This window comes from Homalodisca vitripennis, chromosome 6, assembly GCF_021130785.1.
Source record: "Homalodisca vitripennis isolate AUS2020 chromosome 6, UT_GWSS_2.1, whole genome shotgun sequence".
NCBI classification, from domain to species: Eukaryota; Metazoa; Arthropoda; class Insecta; order Hemiptera; family Cicadellidae; genus Homalodisca; species Homalodisca vitripennis.
Window position 1 is genome coordinate 94,690,838 of NC_060212.1, and position 18,643 is coordinate 94,709,480.

Genomic DNA, 18,643 nt, shown 5'->3' on the forward strand with positions numbered 1-18,643 from the left:
CTCATTTAAATCCATACAATTCAAAAAACGTTTCTAAGACAATAGAACATATCTCTGAATTGTCTGTACCAAATTTCTTCGTCATATTTTTCAGACTTTTTTCCAAATATTCTCAAATAAAACAAATGCCATTTCTTCATCGAACAAAACATGATATGTTTCATGTTTAAAAAAATATTGTATGTACTTATACGACTTAAACCACTAGGGGGGACTAAACACAATACACTGTATTATTGTGAGTCGTCTTATGTAACTACAGAGAAATGAGGTATAAATAAATGTTGCTATGCACATAGGTGTGAGAATTTATTATTATTTTTCAATATTGAAACTATACAGCTAGAGGGAGTAAATCACAGCTGAACTTAAACATAATTGTACAAAACACACAATTTACAAATAAAACCAAACAACACTCATACTAATATAAAAATAAATAATGACAGTTGTGTACCTAGGTTTAACAAATATGTCTAGGAATGCTGCATTAAACATTTACAGACTTTAAAATTAATATAAAATTATAATGCAGCAATCAACATATATTAAAATAAACAATAGACAAACAGAGGGGTTCAGTCTATATGGTTAGGCAGTCAATATATAACTGAAAACTATATATAGGGTAACTCTAATGCAATAACACAACAATATATTCTATGTTTGCTCTAGCTTTTTGTTTGGTTGTATTTCAAATAATGCATTTACAAACAGATTAAATGCAGATAAAAAACATCAATATTAAAAACAATGCACAAAATAGTCATTGTTAAAATTATTTACACTTACACCTACAGTTATTTTAAAAATGTGTTTTAGTTAAGTTTTTACAAGGTGTACGTGGATTGTTTCAATTCACTACTATTTAATATTTAAATGCAGACCTCATAAAATTAACATAATGTATTTACATTGGTTGAGTAAAGGAAACGAGGTACTCAAAGCAAATATAAGTTACAGTTACATAGTGTTCGTTCGTGTTGGATGCAGAATGGACAAACACCCACTGACAGCAAATGCAAAGTTTTGCAGTGTTTTAACGAAAACATAAAATTAACAAAATTCAAAGCATATTAATTGTTAATGATCTAAGTAGGTGTAGGAACTAAGAAAACAAAAATGCAGAAGATGGGAAAAAATAAAAAAACAAATTACCACGAACATTGTTAGTATAAATGAAAATATTCAGATAAATATTGCTATAGTTGTCAAATCATGCTGGCAGTGTGTCAGATCCAGACGTCAAATGTTCCGTCCTTAAAACTGATTTGGTTTCAATGCAAACTATTGGCGTAATAGTAAATCAGTGAGTATACCATTACATACGGCTTATCAGTGTAGGATTTGAGCAGTACCATAGCCTATATTGTTGTCATCTTCGAGAACACTGTGATGGGTATTAAAAATAGAATACAAAAACGGTTTAATTCTGTAAATATAGTTAGAACATTTATACAGTTAGTTAGTAGATTTAGTTTTAGACGATCTGTAACATCGGTTTAGCAAAGAATACACAGATTTTCGATATAAAAACTGTTTAACGGTTTCTTCAACGTTTTTACATACAAACACAAGTGGGGTACTTAACTGGTAGAGAAATGAGACACAGAACGTTTAGGTTACATTGAGTGCATTGTCCAAGTCGGTCTCTCAAGTGATTGTACCAGTTATATTGACAACTATGACGAGTATGACACTTCTTAATTTTAAATAAGCGTAGAAACTATACGCTAAACTAAAACTCCAAAATTCAATATCGTTTATAAACAATAGAAATTGATGAAAATTTTATGACACTTCTATATAATATTCCTTATATAAAAACTCAATGTTGCGAACGTATCATACTTAAGAGCAGGTTATATTTGAGCAGAGGTGACCACTCTGTCCTTAACGTATAGTCACCAGGAAATTTAAATTCACTCCCGCACAAGAAATAAACAGATCTGCTCCGTCAAGTTAATACTTCTTAATACACGTTCTCTTCATTGTACTCAGTGCAGACATTTACAATACTAAAATTAAACTTAAACCTAGGGTGGCAAGTGTGATGTTTAAACTAAATTCACAAATACTCAGGAACATTATGAGTAACAAATAATAGCTTACAAATAATACTAAACCGAATTAGGAAAACATTTGTTATGAACATCTTTGTTTGAAACTAGGCAAAAGAAACGTGCCTAACCTACTCGGTCGGCTCGGTGGTCGCACATGAAGTAGGCCTCGTACGTCGAAATAAAACCAATAAATAGCAAAAGTTTGTCGTGACTATGCCTCATCAAATATACAATGGCACGATACCTCAACATGAGGGAAACCTAAAATCTCGAATTTGATTGATGCCTGTGTTTAGATATGGAATGTAACTCACTTTAGCATCCCAAGAACTTAGCACCTATGGGTGTCCCTTAAACTCCACACCTCTATGTACATTAGTTACTCCTACTTACTGATAATAACAAAGACATGTTTCCACAAATACAAATACGGTGGCTACATAGACTATGTACAAACAGCGGGTTACGACTAACTAAAGGTTTCCTGTATAAATACGGTACGTGCATGGTGCTCACTACAGTTATGTTGGAAGAAGAACACAATTTACACGACTATGTCCTGAGTGGGGGGTGACTAGAACAGACGCAATCTTCTTTCTCTCATTTCATTCTCTCAGTTTCCTCTTTATTGTTCTTCTTCTTCTTCACTCTCTCCGTCCTGTCCGTACATGTCTGCTAACTTGTCGAACCGAGGTCCCCACGCACCGAGGTAATCATATTCTTGTTGTTCATCATCCGTACCTGAGAAAAACGTGCATTATTAAACATACTCTACTGGCATGATACAGTGAAACAAGTAGGACTGGTTTCAAAACAATATAAATGTTTATTATGATACCTAAATTAAAGTCACAAAAGAAAAGTAAAAATTGGTCCGTTTGGAAGTTACGTAAATAGAAGGTGCCAAATTAACTCCAAAATAAAAAATAAAACATCTCATTACTGCAAATATAGATGGTTAACACCGGTTTTAATAAAATACATGAATTTTAACCCTTTGAATCACACGGAATCGGGATATCAGACTCGGTAAAAACTTCGTAAATTGACGCCGTCGATTGGCGCGACGATTCGTGTTTAGGCAATTTCTTTCAGAACGGACTGTTCTTACCAGTGTAGCTAAGGGAATAGATGTCGGGCTATAGTGTCTCACAGAAATAAAATCTAAGAAGGGATCACAATTAAAAAAAGTCATGAATATAAAAGGAAATATCGTTAAATAAATCAGATTCATTTCCGAGATAAGACTAAATAATGGGTAGGTACTATAGAAAACTTTAATTTTATATCTGTATTTTTTTGTTTTTTATGCCATCAAATCGCAATAAATAGTCAAAAAATATGTTTCATGATTTTTTCTTCAATATATCATGAATGGGCAAAACTAAAACGTCTATTCATAACACATGGGCCAATGACAATTAATTGTATTCGTAGTTAATTTTGTATTCTGACCTATTAAATTGTGTATCTGTATTTTCTTTGGTTTTCAATTGGTTCTGTAAATGAGCTAGTGTAATGTAGCTCAAATACTCTGTGTTGACGTGACTACTTTACAACAAAGAACTGTATACGAGTAGTCTACGAAACGTGTAGTCACCTGATGCCAGTGAAGACAGGGAGCCCGCCGTACTGCCACCGCCTTCGTAAGCGTAATTTCTCAGATCGTCGAATGGCGGAGCGTTCGGGTCGCAGTCCGCGCGTTTTTTGTGCTCTTCGATGAATATTCCGACGTTAGGTTCTTGGCCAATTAATGGAGGATCTGTAACAAAGACAGAAATGTATGAAAATTATCCCCTGCCACAATTCTAATTACTTTATATTGGACTAATGAACTGGGAAAATGAAAATGGGATGTGGAATTGGGATTTTGGAGGAAAACAGTGAAGGAATTGGCTTCCGCATTTCAAATATCAGTGTCCAGTGTGAAAGAATACTGGACTACAGAGAGATGTGCAAGAGTAATGGAAATGGGTTGTGGAATTGGGCTTGTGGAGGTAAACAGTGAAGGAATTGGCTTCTGCATTCCAAATATCAGTGTCAAGTGTGAAAAAATACGGGACTACAGTGAGACATGCAAGAGTAATGGAAATGGGCTGTGGAATCGATTCATGTAGGTAACCACTCAAGGGATTGGCCTATGTTATCCAGATAACTTGAAGGAAGGTATCAGTACAAGTCAGAATCATACTTACAGGCTAACTTTGGAGCCATTTCTGGGAGCGGGCCGCCAATGGGAATCTGCAGGGGCGTGATATCGAACGCTGTCATATCATCCTCCCCGCCACCCTCGTCATCGTAGTTGATGATATTCTCTCTTACGTCATCGTCCGGCCCCGGGTACTTTATGTGGGCTTCTCTCCGCCGGTTGTACACAACGAACACCAGGACCAAGACTGTGAAAGAAGCGAGAGTCACGTATTAACTGATTGCTATTTAGTTAAGTAATAACTCATTGTGTTCCATTTTCAAATTATAAAACACATGCCCAATGGCAAAATGAATGAAGTTGGGAATATCAAAATGAGGTAAATGCGTCGTTATTCACATGTCAGTAAAAATAGTATTTCGTTAAAAATTAATTAAAAACTAGTAAAGTATTTTTTCATTGTGTGTACAGAAAAATAATGAAAAATGATATTATTAATTTAATAAATATAATTAACAGCAATATATTGAAGATTTAGTAAAATATAAGTTTATATTATAAATATTAAAACTAAAATAAATTACTGGGAGTTACAATGAGTAGTATCAATGTTTGTAAGTATGAATATTTGAAAAACAACTATGCAATTGAACTCTAAAAATTGTGACCAACATCTGTAAAGAACGCAAAAATTGGTCAAAAATGAGGAAACAATAAAGTAATGAATAAAAACTCGTACACTTACAATAAATGAAATCGAACTAAAAATATAATGTAAAGAATTGTGTAAAATAATAATGGTTAAATAATAATACGAAATAAAATTAAAACAAAACTCACTGAGAAGTAAAATCAAACAGATAATGAGGGCGATGATAAAGTCCTTAGACGGTCGGATAAAGCCGGACTGAAGGAGTTCCAGTTCGCAGTGAAGTCCGGTGTAGCCTGTGGGGCATTTACAGGCATAGCGGCGCTGGTCGGAGTAGTCCAGGCATATGCCGCCGTTCAGACAAGGCTGCCACTCACACTCGTTCTCGTTGATACACTCGATGCCGCGAGCTCGGAACCCAACAGGGCAACTGATACACACCACACAACGTCTACATGTGTTCAACACAAACTACACTACGCTGAAATCCACCCTTTTGGGAATGGGAAAATACATTTTTCAACGCAATTTTCTTCCTCTTCGAGGATCGGAGAAAAAATAAATATCTTATGCAAAAAATAACCACTTTTTACAGGTTATTCATTTCACGTCATTGAGTTTGTCCCGTGTATGTTAATTTTGATGCTCCTTCATTCATTCATTTAAATTCAACATTCTTTAACAATAACAAATTTAAGACAGTCAAATTAATACAACAAACAACATTAATCCCATTTTATTTTCAAAATATATTTACGAAATTTCATTTTAAACAATGAAATACATAAATGGCCCTCTCCGAAACTATAACTATTAAAACTTTAATTAAATATTTCTATAAAAATCTATATAAACATTAGTGTGTTACAAACTTTCAAAATAACTCGCAGAGATTGTGTAACAAGTTAGGCAAAATCAAAACACGGACAAAATGTGATTTTTTTAGGATAGGAGACTTTTACAATGTATGAAAAAGTTTGTTGTATCTCAATGAGTACGGCACATTTTTGTAAGTATATTTGGATTCGGATCACATTGTTCTTTCCACTGATGGACTATTCGACTACTTTGGAATTCTGGGTTACTTCCAAACTCCCTAATACAGAGGAATTCAAAATAAAATGTTACTCCAGAACAAATCTCAAATAATGCAATGAACACACGTAACCGACTTTATTGTAATGTTTACCATTTAAAGCGTTGAAGAGATGTGAGCTTAATTTATTCCCACATTGTATTATTGGCACGATGTCTCCCTTTCCCAAAAGCGAGGATTTCCTTCAATTACAGTGAGGACAGCACAGACAACACCAACAGGGAGGGGGGGAGGGGGAGGGGGACTTACTGAGAATGGTGAGCAAACAGACGAGAATGGCCGCCAGAGCTCCCATGCCCAGTTTCAGGGTCTGGCCCTCCTGGACGAGTTCACAGTTCTCCCCCCAGAACCCGTCGAGGCACACGCAGCGGTACCGCAACCGCGGGTCTTGATTGATACAGACACCACCGTTGCGGCAAGGGCTGTCCAGGCATTCGTTCTTGTCCGTGCATCCCTTGCCGTCAGGGGAGACTATGCGGCCCTCGCCACAGCTGGGCAACATAGGGGCGGCAAGTTAGTGGGGAGGACAGTTAGTCAAGTACTGTTGGCTGTCTCATTCAACTCTGAACCTCATTAATATAGTAGACTGAATACTATCACTAAATGTTTACTATGCATTCACCACGCCAGTAATCTAGTTCATTATTTTAATCATCAAAGTCCTAGTAATATGATGTCCATTTCACCACAGTTTTTGGAACTAAATTTCCACTAACATTAATTAAATTTCAATAGTGATGCAATTAACCAATCCCTACTTCCCATTTAATTATTACCCAATTCCCAAAACTTATTCAGGATTCTCCTAATGAGTTCCAGCAATAGCAGAAATGAAAAAAATGTGGTAACTTACTTTCTGTATATTACCCAGTACCCCAACAAATTATCCAGTAACAGTGTATTGTAAAGCATACTGCTCAAAACTTTCATCTAAATATGATTGTCACAGTTGTTCGAATATCCCCTTTTGACAATATTGTCATTTTCGACGTAAACATTTCAAGCTGAAGAAAGTGTAAACTAACATTGTTCAAACAATAGAGAACTTTTTTCAAATAATATTAAAGGACTACATCTTTGATCCTTTTTTTATTTCAAATCTAATATTTTATTAGTATTTTAAAATTATTTTCAATAATTTGATTTAATTCATTTGTACACTATAGTGTTAAGACATTTGGCTCTCGTCACCCAAAATAAACTTCTCCTGAAAACCTGTAATCTTAATTCTCGTAAATTTATAAATTTGAAAATAATATTTTGATAAATTTACCGTTATAATTTCTGGAACAAATAATATAAAAAAATTAAACTAGGTTTTTATCCAGTAATTATGATTTTAAGTAGGTAAATATAAATATCTTAAAAAGGCAGACTTTTCGACCAATCATCAGGATTGGGAGCCTTATAAGAATGAAGCTATCACAGTGTAAAAATTCAAACCATTAATATTATATTTATAGTTTACATATTGAAATATTTTAGAAATGTTCTATATGGTCGCATTTAATAACAATATGAATGCATTTATTCTGATGATTACTTATTATTAGACAAATCAGAAAAAGGAAAACCATAGTGCATGTTAACAATTTTTAAAAAGTCTTAAAAAAAATGCTGAAATTAATTCAAAAGTATCTATGAAAGCAAATTCTTTACTTTAGTGTTAGTGTAAAACTATTTGGATAAAGCTGCATTTTTTAAATTTATGAATAATCAATTTTAAAGAGATTTCAGGATATCTGATGCCTTTAACTTTACTTTTGTTCGCCAGCAATTGATGGTCAAGCAATAATTTATACTCACGTGCACTCGTATTCATTCCATAGGTCGACACACTCAAACGGGTCAGGACAGATCACGTTAGCGCAGGGCTTGTTTGAAGGACAGTTCTTCTCTAGGTTCCTCGCCATGGTCGCCTGACCCCACTGTGTGCCGTTCATCGCTGGAGGCAAGGGCAGGTGTTTTCCCTCCAACCTGATGTCATCAAGGCAACCTGCACAACAACACAACGTATACATAGTAGACTGAATTTAAATTTGATAATTCTTGCTAAGAATAAGGATGTATGAGTTATAAAATGTAATCTTGAATTACTTATTCTCTTCATTTCGGAAGTACTTATTAAGGGATATCGTACACCCATCTACATAGGCATTCTTCATGTTTAAACTTTGAAGAAATTAAAAATTACGTGGTCGTTGGATTAGGAATAATGTATAATATTATGTAACTAGATTTTGTTAAAACTATTTTATCCTAAGTAAAATACTGGATTTCACAGCACGATAAAAAGTAGTGTATCACATAGTTTATAACACACCGAACTAATATTTTTTTTAATATGGTGTTCCACAAGGTTGCATTCTTTGGACTATCTTGGTTTTTATTTATATCCATGGATAGAATGACCGATATTGAACTCCAACCAAATTGTAAAATGATACAATTGTCGCTTTTAAATAAAAACAGCAGTTTATTTTATTAACAAAAAACTCTTGTTCCAGTTTTATATAATTGAAATATAGTTTTTACCTTTCTGGTAGTCAGCGTAAACTTCAAAAGTTCTGACGCCCGTGTATTCAGCCTTTCCACCAGCGTATACTCCTTCTTGCTTATCCACCAGCAGCCACTGGTGACCGTCGAACGTAAAACTCTCGTTGTATCTTCTTCCCTCTCCACCGTCCAGTTCAAGAGTTGCAGATGAACCATACCGGGACACCTGAACATTTACGCACCAGATCAGAACCAGGCCATTTAAAAAAATGCTTTTATTATTTATTTGCTAATTCCAGTGTTACATTTGGAGAAGTCAGGTATGAAACAAAAAATACCTTAGCCGTGTGCCACTGTCCATCATCTACGGTGATCGCACTGAGCCAGATGTCCTTTTCTTCCGTCCTTAAGCTGTTCAGATTGTACCTGAAGTGGAGTTTGCTGTCTTTGATCTGAAAGAAAATGTTCAAAACCACTTAAAAACGGTCCATATCTTTCACTATAACAACAACTTATTTTCCTGTAGTGTTCCTCACGTATGGATTGATCAGAAACAGTACCTCAAGGATGGCGTACTCTCGGTTGTGCTGGTCGCTGACCCGGAACAGCTCCCCGTGCTCTTCCCTCGTGCGGAACCGCAACTGCATCTGTGTAGAGAAACGGTCCGGCTCGAAACTGAGGGCGTACTTCACGTAACTCTGAGGCTTGAAGGTGGTGGGAATAGTCGGGGTGTTACAGGAAGGTCCTGCCATCAAATACGCAATAAATCAGTACAGATAATTTAATAATCAGTATAACTTTGAAGGAAGGCTACATTAGCACAAATATAGCCCTTCAAGAATTTCAGAATAAGGTATTATGAATCAAAACCAATACTTTAACTTTTACTGTAACTGTACGAATAGCCTAAATTAGAAGTTAAGGATGCGTAAGGTTAAAGTAATAGTAACTAGTGTAACCCGCTCGGAAACAATCCGATGACAATGAGAGTGCCGATGGCCACGCGGTCTAAGACGTTGTACTTTGAGCCTGAGTTAGAGATAGTGCAGGTGTGAATCCTGTCTGTGCACTTATCAGTACCATCCACCTTGTACTGTATCGACTCTCCCCCTTATTCTGTTTGATAAGGTCATTGCACAGGCCAGTGGCCCATGAAGACGGGCAGAATAAGTCTTAAATGGAGATCGGCTTATCCTTAAAAGAAATCGAGGTGGTGTTGAAATGTTGCTCCTGACTACGAACTTTTATCCCCATCACGTAGCTAAGCCAAACATTAACCTGCTTCATTTACATGTCTGCAAAAGATGAATGAAATCAAATGTACCTATATTTGAACAGCTGATGATGTTTGCTTATTAGAACGAATGTTGAGCCGGAGTGGTTGTTTCTGTAGATGTAAATCTGACAACAGTGTTCGACTAGAGGTGTAGAGGGGTATTAAAACAGACCAGTTAGCCGCTATAGGATTACTTTGTGCGGGCTACTAGTAAATAGTTTTATAGTAATCTTGTTCTAACTGTTTATATGGAGTTGACATAAATAATGATGATGATGGCGTACCTGTGAACCCCGGAAGGCACTGACATCTCGCCTCAGAGAGGCTGCCCACGCACACACCATGCTCCCAGCAGCGGAAAGTTGATTCTTGGCTGTTGCAAACTTCGTCGGTCTGCGGGCACCCGGACACACTGTTCCGGGACAGTCCAGGGTGTGCAAGGTCGTACAGCTGCACAGAGAAAACGTGGAATCAACATTTCAACAAGTCACGAGCATTCCAAAATATTCAATCATAGACCAAATTTTGGATATTATTGAAACACGTCTGAATATGTTTACCTTGCTGTTGTGGAAGAGATTTCTTATGCAGCCATCGAACCCCTTGCCATAGGGCATGGCCTGCCAGTGGTAGTGGGTGGGATCGAATTCCTGAACGTAGCGGCCTCCAAGCTGCAGAGGGGTGTTTACATTCAGGTATTCGTTGAAAGGGGGGATGGTGCCTCGAGCCTGACAACTCGAGTCGTCGAACTCCGGCGGCGTTCCGTCTTCCAACTCCGAGATGTCGGCAGACTTGCAGTAGTCCACCACCAGTCTCACGTTCTGAAAATAATTCCCCGATCATTTCTCTGCTTGCACACTGAGTAGATAACAGCCGAAGATTTTCTCAACTTGAAACAAGCTACAATTCTTGATAAACTTTATAATTAGTCTAGTTGTAGTTTTACCTCAGTATCCCAGAAGATGTCTATCCTATGCCATTCTCCGTCGTCTAGACTCTTTTTCGTTTTCACTTTCAATTCAAGGGTCCCCGATCCAAAATCGATCAAGAGACGAGGCTGACCTCTTTCCAGTTCCAACGAAATATAATCTAAACAGAGAAGGTGCATCAGTCTAATTTATTCCACTGTTCAATTAAACTGTTTGTTCAGGGTTCTATCGAGTTATAGACTCACCAGACACCATGACCTCTTCAGGCTCTGGAGGGACAATAGGGCCATTATACAACAGCTGCCCGTCTCCTTTCCTCGTGATGAATTCCAGACTGAGATGGGAGTTGTCACACATCTCCAGAGCCGGATACCACGCCCAGCCGTTGCCACGGAAACTCCTGGCGGTCTGCTGACACCTTGGTCCGGTGTATCCACTTGGACACGAGCACCTAAAATATGAACAAAAACAAATGGAATCTTGGAATTTCAGGTGATCAAAAATATTTCTAGTTAGGAATTGGGTTAATATTATGAATTAAATTATTGATTCCAAGATAACCAGCGGCAACTCACGTCAGTCCGTATCTGCCCTCTATGCAGCGTCCACCGTTGTGACAAGGGCTGTTTCTGCAAGACTCTCCCTTGGTGAAGTTCCGCGCACCACACGTGCACTCCCCTATGACGTCTACGCGCACTCCCACCAGGGCCGTCTTGTTGGCGTTCACCATGTACGGCAAGTTGCTGATATCCAGCGTGTTGGTACAGCTCCCCTCACAGTTTTGGTTCTCATAAAGGCACTCGTCGATTCCGACCATTGTAATGTTTATTCCGACGTCTTTCTCGATCTGAAACAAGCATTGCGGTTTAAAATACGCATAAAAACTGTGTACTGTTTGTTTCAAGCTGAACAATATTTTACGTTGTTTGACAAATGCTGACTGGTACTGACCTCCTCCCTGTGCATGAGCACGAGACCGTTGAGTTTGACAGGTTTGTAGTAGGGCGAGCCGTGGGCAGAGAAGCGCACGTCTGTCAGAGGCGGGTGTTTCCTCCGCAGTTGGACACTGAACACGTCCACATTCTCTCTTTCCGTGTTCAACAGATCAGCCAGCTTATCTCTGAACCTATCTGCTTTACTCCTTACTATGCTTTGAGTCTGGAACAGAAAATAAAGCATTTAACAAAGAGCACGATCGATAGCGCTTGAACAATTGGAGTGTATACAATATTTTCATTACACATTACATCAAAACTAATCATTACACACTGTATCATAAATGAAGCTTCAAAATTCAAAACAATTATTAAAAAAAAAAAAAAAAATAATAATAATGTAAGTTATTTATTTTATATATGATGTTTGTACAAGTGTAAGATGTTTTTTAATTAGTAATCAGCCTGCAGGATTAATACAAATTTGCTTTAACTTTATAACTTGTCAAAACATTTAATGTAGTTGATGAACAAAATTTGGACTTGAAGAAATAAAAAAAAAACTGTATGGAGTAGTAAATGTTTACTCTTTTACTTGTGTTTAAACAAAAATCATTATGCATTCAAGGTGTTTATTTTGGCAATGCAACACCAAGACATCGTCCTTATGACAATGGAGTCTATGGAATGCCCAATCCATGAGGCAAGTATTTATCAGATCAGTACCGTTTAATAATTAAGACTTTGCCTGTGTGTTTTGCGCTATTATGGACAAATAAAAACAGACGAGTAAAGAATATTAGTAAAATTGGAATAATTCATTCATATTGTAGACCGGTAATTGAATATTGAATGAAAAAATTTCTCGGAGTAAAATAAAAGAGGTCATAAAAAATACCGAAAACCATCAACTGTGACGATACTGAATTGTGAACTTCTACGAATCTATAAAAAAATATCGAATATATTGAGGAGGCAGACGTATTGTCGAATAATGTATTTAAATATAAATGGTGATCACGAGGTTCTAAGGCTTTCAAATAATTTTCCAGATAGAAGGTAACAAAACAGTCTTCCATAAGAATTAAACATTGCTGAAGATGGACTTAAGGATGAAAAGCGTGGTACCTAATATATAACAAATCAAAGCCGTAAAGTAATATACAATATTAATTCAAAAAGATCATAACGTTAAATATTCTCACCCTGTAGTTCCAAACTCTGATGAAGTCCTCGTCCGTGATACCGGCCAACCTGACTGATCCGGACTTGACCACTGCTTCGTGAGGGATCTCCTTCACCGTGACAGTGACATTGGCCGGTATATCTGTCTGGGTGTGCTTCCGGTCGTAAACTTTGAACCTCAGCTGGTACCGTCCTCCCTGTGTCCCTTGCCGCATCGTGATCATCCCCGAATCTTCGTTCAGTTTGAATCTCGGATGCTCTTGACTTTCCCAGTAGAACTTCTTGTCGGGCAAGTCCCAGTCGTCGAGGTCGTACACGTAAACCCTGCCGATCTCCGTATCAGGTGCCTGGCCCTGCAAGTGGCCCAGTATTCGGTGAAAACTCGATTACGTTAATAATGTTACACCTATAGTAATTAAAATCATATTGAACTGAATTGGAGTAAAAATCTAGTTAAATTGAAAAAGAAAAGCAACAGACCATGTAGTTGTAGACGAAGATTTCCTTAGAGCCAGGCTGCATCTTGTTGTCATTGACGTCACCAATGACCACTGTCAGAGTGCTGGTCCCTGACATCGCTGGATTGCCGGAGTCCTTGATGACGATGGGGATCAGGTACTCCTTCTGCTGCTCCCTGTCAAACGATCGTAACGACGACACCACCGCCATACCGTCACCGTTTGCTCCCTCTGGAACGTTCAGAGATTTATTATATCAATTAATTTTTAACGTGGAATAACGCAAATGCTTAAACCTAACGGCACGTTATAACTAATAATAAGAAATTTGGAAATCTAACAACTTGTAGGACTTAATAGATTATTGGTATTATCTAAATGAGCATTTGTTGTCCATTCCAACCCAGTAAACACGTTATTGATTAAAGGGTTTAAACAGTTAAATATTCAAAACTATTACAACTAATTCAATTTATATAAACTTAAATACGACAAAATTATAAGTAAATTAGACATGCTTCAATGTCTTTTACATGACTTAAAACATGCTTCATTTAAATTGATAGTTAATTGAATATATTTTTATGGAGGTTCTTGTAAAGTTATCGTATTTATAGCAGATCATTTTTAACTTGGTATTAATGAATTTTTATTCGATATAGCATACGATAAGGCACGAGTTATCTATATATATATAAATGAATGTTTGTATGTTTGTCCTTTATGGAATCGTGAACTATTGGACCGATCATGATGAAAATTTGTACGTATATGTATTTTTCCACGGAGAAGGTTTATAAGCTATGCCCATCCCTTTCCCGATTCAGGATTCCGCCCCACTGGTTACAGAAATACCCATAAGAAATGCATTGCAGCAAACATATGTTAACGTCTTTTCAAATTTTTAATCAGCTGTTCTTTGTAAACATATATTACACTTATAGTTTTAAAGCATAGAGTAAGCTTAAGAGAAACGACAAATTTTGTTTAAACTGTTTTTGCAATCACTGTTAAACATAGACTTTACTATCCAGATAATACAATTCAAATTTGACGTAAAAATTCACCTTTAACTGCAATATTTATTTAATATAAACCATGCTCATGCTTGATCAGAAGAGTAATGCAGATATCATAATTACTATCTTACGTTGGCTACAAATATAAAGAATGTTATAAAATCAACCTTAGTTGTTTTTTTTGACAGAAGTATGGTTCTCAAAACTCCGTGTGTACATATTCTCTCGATCGAGACAACAAAGAAAGCTCAATCGTGGCATCGGAGATATAACTAATTTAACCTAAAATTTATTATAGTAAAAAAAAAATTTACTAAGTAATATAAGGACTTCGGTTCTTAAGATTTGCGTGCGAAGCCGTGGGTAACAGCTAGATAGAGGCAGGAATATGGTACATACCTTCATAATACGCCCAAGAGGCTCACGATGGAACGACTATCAATTATCTCAGCAATGTTTAGAATGTGATAGAAAAAGAATAAGTGAATATAGTGTACTGTTTTCAACGGGAAATTGCGTGCGAAGCCGCGGGCAACTTTTGCAAAAAATTATTGAAATGCGCAGCAAAGCGCGCCGGGCCCGCTAGTTGCATATAAATAAGAGTAAATGAAATTTTTTGCCAGTTGAAAGATTTATAATTTATATGAGCACAATTCCTGGTATATCAATAATACATTTACATTGTGTTCAAAAACGTGATGGCCTTCTAATGAAAGTGACAGAGATATTTCAAAATGTTTGAGATTAAAGTATATTTTGGTATAACGCAAGACTGCTCTTTAATCTTCACGATGAGATATTACAGTTTATGATGTGAAATGAAAAATATTTTATTTTTAGAGAAATACAAAGAAATTCTCTATAAATGGACTATTATTATAATTAGAACGGGTACTTAAGTAAATATTTAAGTAAGCTTAAGGTCAGTTAAGTAATGAGTCGGCCATTTGAGAAAGGCACAGCAATTAAGAATTATAAAGATAGTAATAACTATATGCTTCAGGAAATTTTGTAATGATTCTGTAGAAGAATCACTTACTTTGATCGTGTTCAACTTTGAACGATGCCCGTATGATGTCATCGGCATTAGGGTCCATCCTGAACGTAAACGGTGGCCCGTTACTCTTCGAACGGTCGTCGTCGTCAGTGGCCAAAACCTCGACCACCTTCCGAGGAGGAACGTGCTCCGGTAACACCGGCCTGTAGTCCTTCAGGAACATGGGGGCGTTGTCGTTGATGTCTTGGACGATCACTGTCAGGGTTGCTGTGGCCGTCTTCGGCGGGACTCCATCGTCTATCGCTAGGATTTTGACCTGGAAAAAGGGATTTTCGTGATTAAAACTGGCAGAAAGCTTTCATTTATAATTGGTAAATATAACTGATTTGTGTAAGATTGAAAAGAAAGCTTACGTTCATTTTTGGTAAATAAATCTGATTTGTGTAAGAGTAAAAAGAAAGCTTTCGTGCATTTTTGGTAAATGTATCTGATTTGTGTGAGAGTGAAAAGAAAGCTTTCGTTCATTTTTGGTAAATGTACCTGATTTTTGTGAGAGTGAAAAGAAAGCTTTCGTTCATTTTTGGTAAATGTATCTAATTTTGTGTGAGAGTGAAAAGAAAGCTTTCGTTCATTTTTGGTGAATATATCGGATTTGTGTAATAGTGAAAAGATAGCTTACATTATTTTTTGGTAAATATATCGGATTTGTGTGAGAGTGAAAAGAAACCTTTGTTTCCTCTTTGTAAATATATCGGATTTGTGTGAGAGTGAAAAGAAAGTTTTGTTTCCTTTACCTGATGTCTTGGAGTTTCTTCTCGATCTAGTTGCCTCTGGATAGTGACAGTGCCTTCTTGACTGATCAGGAATTGTCTTTTCCTGTCCGACGAGCGGTCTATGGCGAAGGAAACTCTGCTCTTGCCGCCTTGGTCAGGATCACTGGCTTTGAACGTTTCTAAGGACTTTCCAACTTCTGCGTTTTCGTACACAGACACCTCAATGTTCGGCCGCTCGAATTGAGGCTTGTTGTCGTTGATGTCCCGGAGTTTGACGACCACCCACGAGTAAGCCACGTGGTATTTGTCGTTGTCGTTGTCTTCGCCCTGCAAATAACCGTTACTTAATTTGTGATCGTCAGAAATATTCAGATTTTTTAATGTTACAAGACAAGTTTTAAGAAATAACGTTTTTAAAAGAATTTACGCATAGTTTGTAAAACATGCAAATATTAAAAAGTAAATGGAATTTAAAACATTGGCCATACCGATGTTATAAGAAAATTTGTATCGAACCTTGTCATTGACTTGTATCCTGAAGCGGAAACCATTGCTCTGCAGTTGATCTTCGTAATCCAGAGGCTGCACTATCTTCAGAGAACCCGTGCCGTCGTTATTCCTGACCATGGTGAACTTATCAGCTCCATACCCACTGTTTTCTATCACCTGTACAAATTAAGTTACATACTTAACTTACATTTCAATTGCGGCTAAATGAATAACACAAATAAGAATCTATACTAGTTTTGTCTTTTAAATATTAATCTGTAACAAAGATAATCACAAATGAACTTCCCTACCAACACTTTTCGATAAATACGATACTTAGCTGCGAACATTACCTTATATTGGAATTTGTTAGTTTCATCTTCATCATGCACGGTGACGGTTAGAATGGGGGTTTCTGGAAGATTTGTGCCGTCAGTTTCATCCACCTCCGTGAACCACTCGTCCTTGGTGAACATCGGCGGCATGTCGTTTATGTCTTTCACCCGTATCGAGGCTGTCCCTGTCCCTGTTGACGTTGTAAAAGAAAGTTATAAAAGATTCGTCAGGAAACTGGGGGAAAGTTGATGTTTGCAGTGTGAAACTAAAAAGTACTAAAATCAAATGCAGATCAATATCCAGCATACAGTGAGCTGTTTCATTTCTAACTTCCCAAGGAAGTCGTTTCCGTCCCTGTTGACGTACATTATTAATCTTTAAACATCGATAGGGACAGTTGTAAAAGATTCATCAAGAAACTAGGGGAAAGTTGATGTTTGAAGGGTAAAACACTAAATAGTACTAAAAGAAAATGCAGATCAACATCCAGCAACAGCGAGCTGTTTCCTTTCTAACTTCACAAGGATGTCGTTTCCGTTCCTGTTGACGTAAATTTATCTTTAAGCTTGCATAGGGACAGTTGTAAAAGATTTGTCAGGAAACTAGGGAGAAAGTTGATATTATCAGTGTAAAACTAAATAGCACTAAAAATGCAGATCAACATTCAACAACAGTGAGTACCAGGATTTCGGACATTTGCCATTGTTTTGTTCACAACAGGTATTACACCTGTGTTATATCTGTTATACCATTTACCGATGACAAAGGTCCGAAGTCATGTTATCCTGTCAAAACTTCCATCGTCAATAACAAACTTTAAACAAAGAACAATGAATAGTTTCCTTTCTAACTTCAGAAGGAAGCCTGATTCAGGTTCATTTTCTGCTTGACTGACGATAATAAACGAGCACACAATCTCAAATGTTAGTTTTATTTTCAAAACCACAAGCTCTTATTTTTATCATTCTTTTGTTTATTTCCAATATTTTTAATGACAAATGATATCATTTAAAAATTTCAAAAAGCAATATACATATCTTTTTAAGAATTGGAGCATGAATTTTTTCCAGCTGACACAACTTCAGGATTAACTCACCTTTTAACCCCCCACCATCCATCGCCACCACTTGTATCGAGTAGTCCGGCGTCCTCTCTCTGTCCAGACAACACACTGCCGTCTTGATCACTCCGGTCTCTGACTCTATCTCGAAGATCGGCGATCCAGTCTCCTCCTCTATCACGTTCTTCTCGATGGAGTAGATGAGTCTCGCGTTGGTCCCTTCAGTCGGGTCGTCGTAGTCTACTGCTGTCATTGTCATCACAACCATTCCTGTCGAGTTAAAGGTATTATTAGAGATGCGGTAACTTTATACTCCATTAAACTACAAACAGTGAACAGAATGGTTGTTATTGTAGTGAGTGCGCCCTTACTTTTACCTTCGAGTTTGTTTAGATTGGCAACACTGCGGAGCTCATTATCTCTTCCACACGTGTCTGATCTGACGATGACTCACAGCCAAAAGCTCACAACCAAGGGGTTTCTCATGATCATGAATAATAATAGTCATTAAATTATTAAGATCATTTAGATTCAATTATTCGATTTTGAATTGTGTTTAAATATTTACTGAAATGAAGGCAATGTTTTTCTGCCGAATGAAAGGTATTTTAGAGATAACTTTGAACACCAACAAACCACAAACTGTGAACAGAATGGATGTTGTTATAGTGAGTGCACCCTTACTTTTACCTTGGGTTTGCACAGTTTGGCAACACAGCGGACTCACTATCTC

The 18,643-nt window shown here is 36.9% G+C and overlaps 1 protein-coding gene across 1 annotated transcript in view; it reads right to left on the minus strand.

Moving 5' to 3' along the window:
• Positions 1-296: 296 nt before the first annotated feature.
• LOC124364560 (neural-cadherin-like) overlaps positions 297-18,643 on the minus strand; it is a 44,147-nt gene continuing 25,800 nt past the window's right edge. The window contains exons 7-27 of the mRNA XM_046820117.1: positions 17,947-18,180; positions 16,868-17,040; positions 16,542-16,691; positions 16,047-16,352; positions 15,295-15,568; positions 13,259-13,467; positions 12,799-13,131; positions 11,610-11,816; positions 11,234-11,505; positions 10,904-11,109; positions 10,676-10,818; positions 10,290-10,550; positions 10,014-10,179; positions 9,014-9,198; positions 8,792-8,905; positions 8,493-8,679; positions 7,764-7,953; positions 6,207-6,448; positions 4,259-4,459; positions 3,664-3,825; positions 297-2,804 (exon numbers count right to left, since the gene is read on the minus strand). Of these exons, the coding sequence (XP_046676073.1) occupies positions 2,689-2,804; positions 3,664-3,825; positions 4,259-4,459; positions 6,207-6,448; positions 7,764-7,953; positions 8,493-8,679; positions 8,792-8,905; positions 9,014-9,198; positions 10,014-10,179; positions 10,290-10,550; positions 10,676-10,818; positions 10,904-11,109; positions 11,234-11,505; positions 11,610-11,816; positions 12,799-13,131; positions 13,259-13,467; positions 15,295-15,568; positions 16,047-16,352; positions 16,542-16,691; positions 16,868-17,040; positions 17,947-18,180 (4,331 nt within the window). The 3' untranslated portion in view covers positions 297-2,688. The remainder of the gene's footprint in view (positions 2,805-3,663; positions 3,826-4,258; positions 4,460-6,206; positions 6,449-7,763; positions 7,954-8,492; positions 8,680-8,791; positions 8,906-9,013; positions 9,199-10,013; positions 10,180-10,289; positions 10,551-10,675; positions 10,819-10,903; positions 11,110-11,233; positions 11,506-11,609; positions 11,817-12,798; positions 13,132-13,258; positions 13,468-15,294; positions 15,569-16,046; positions 16,353-16,541; positions 16,692-16,867; positions 17,041-17,946; positions 18,181-18,643) is intronic.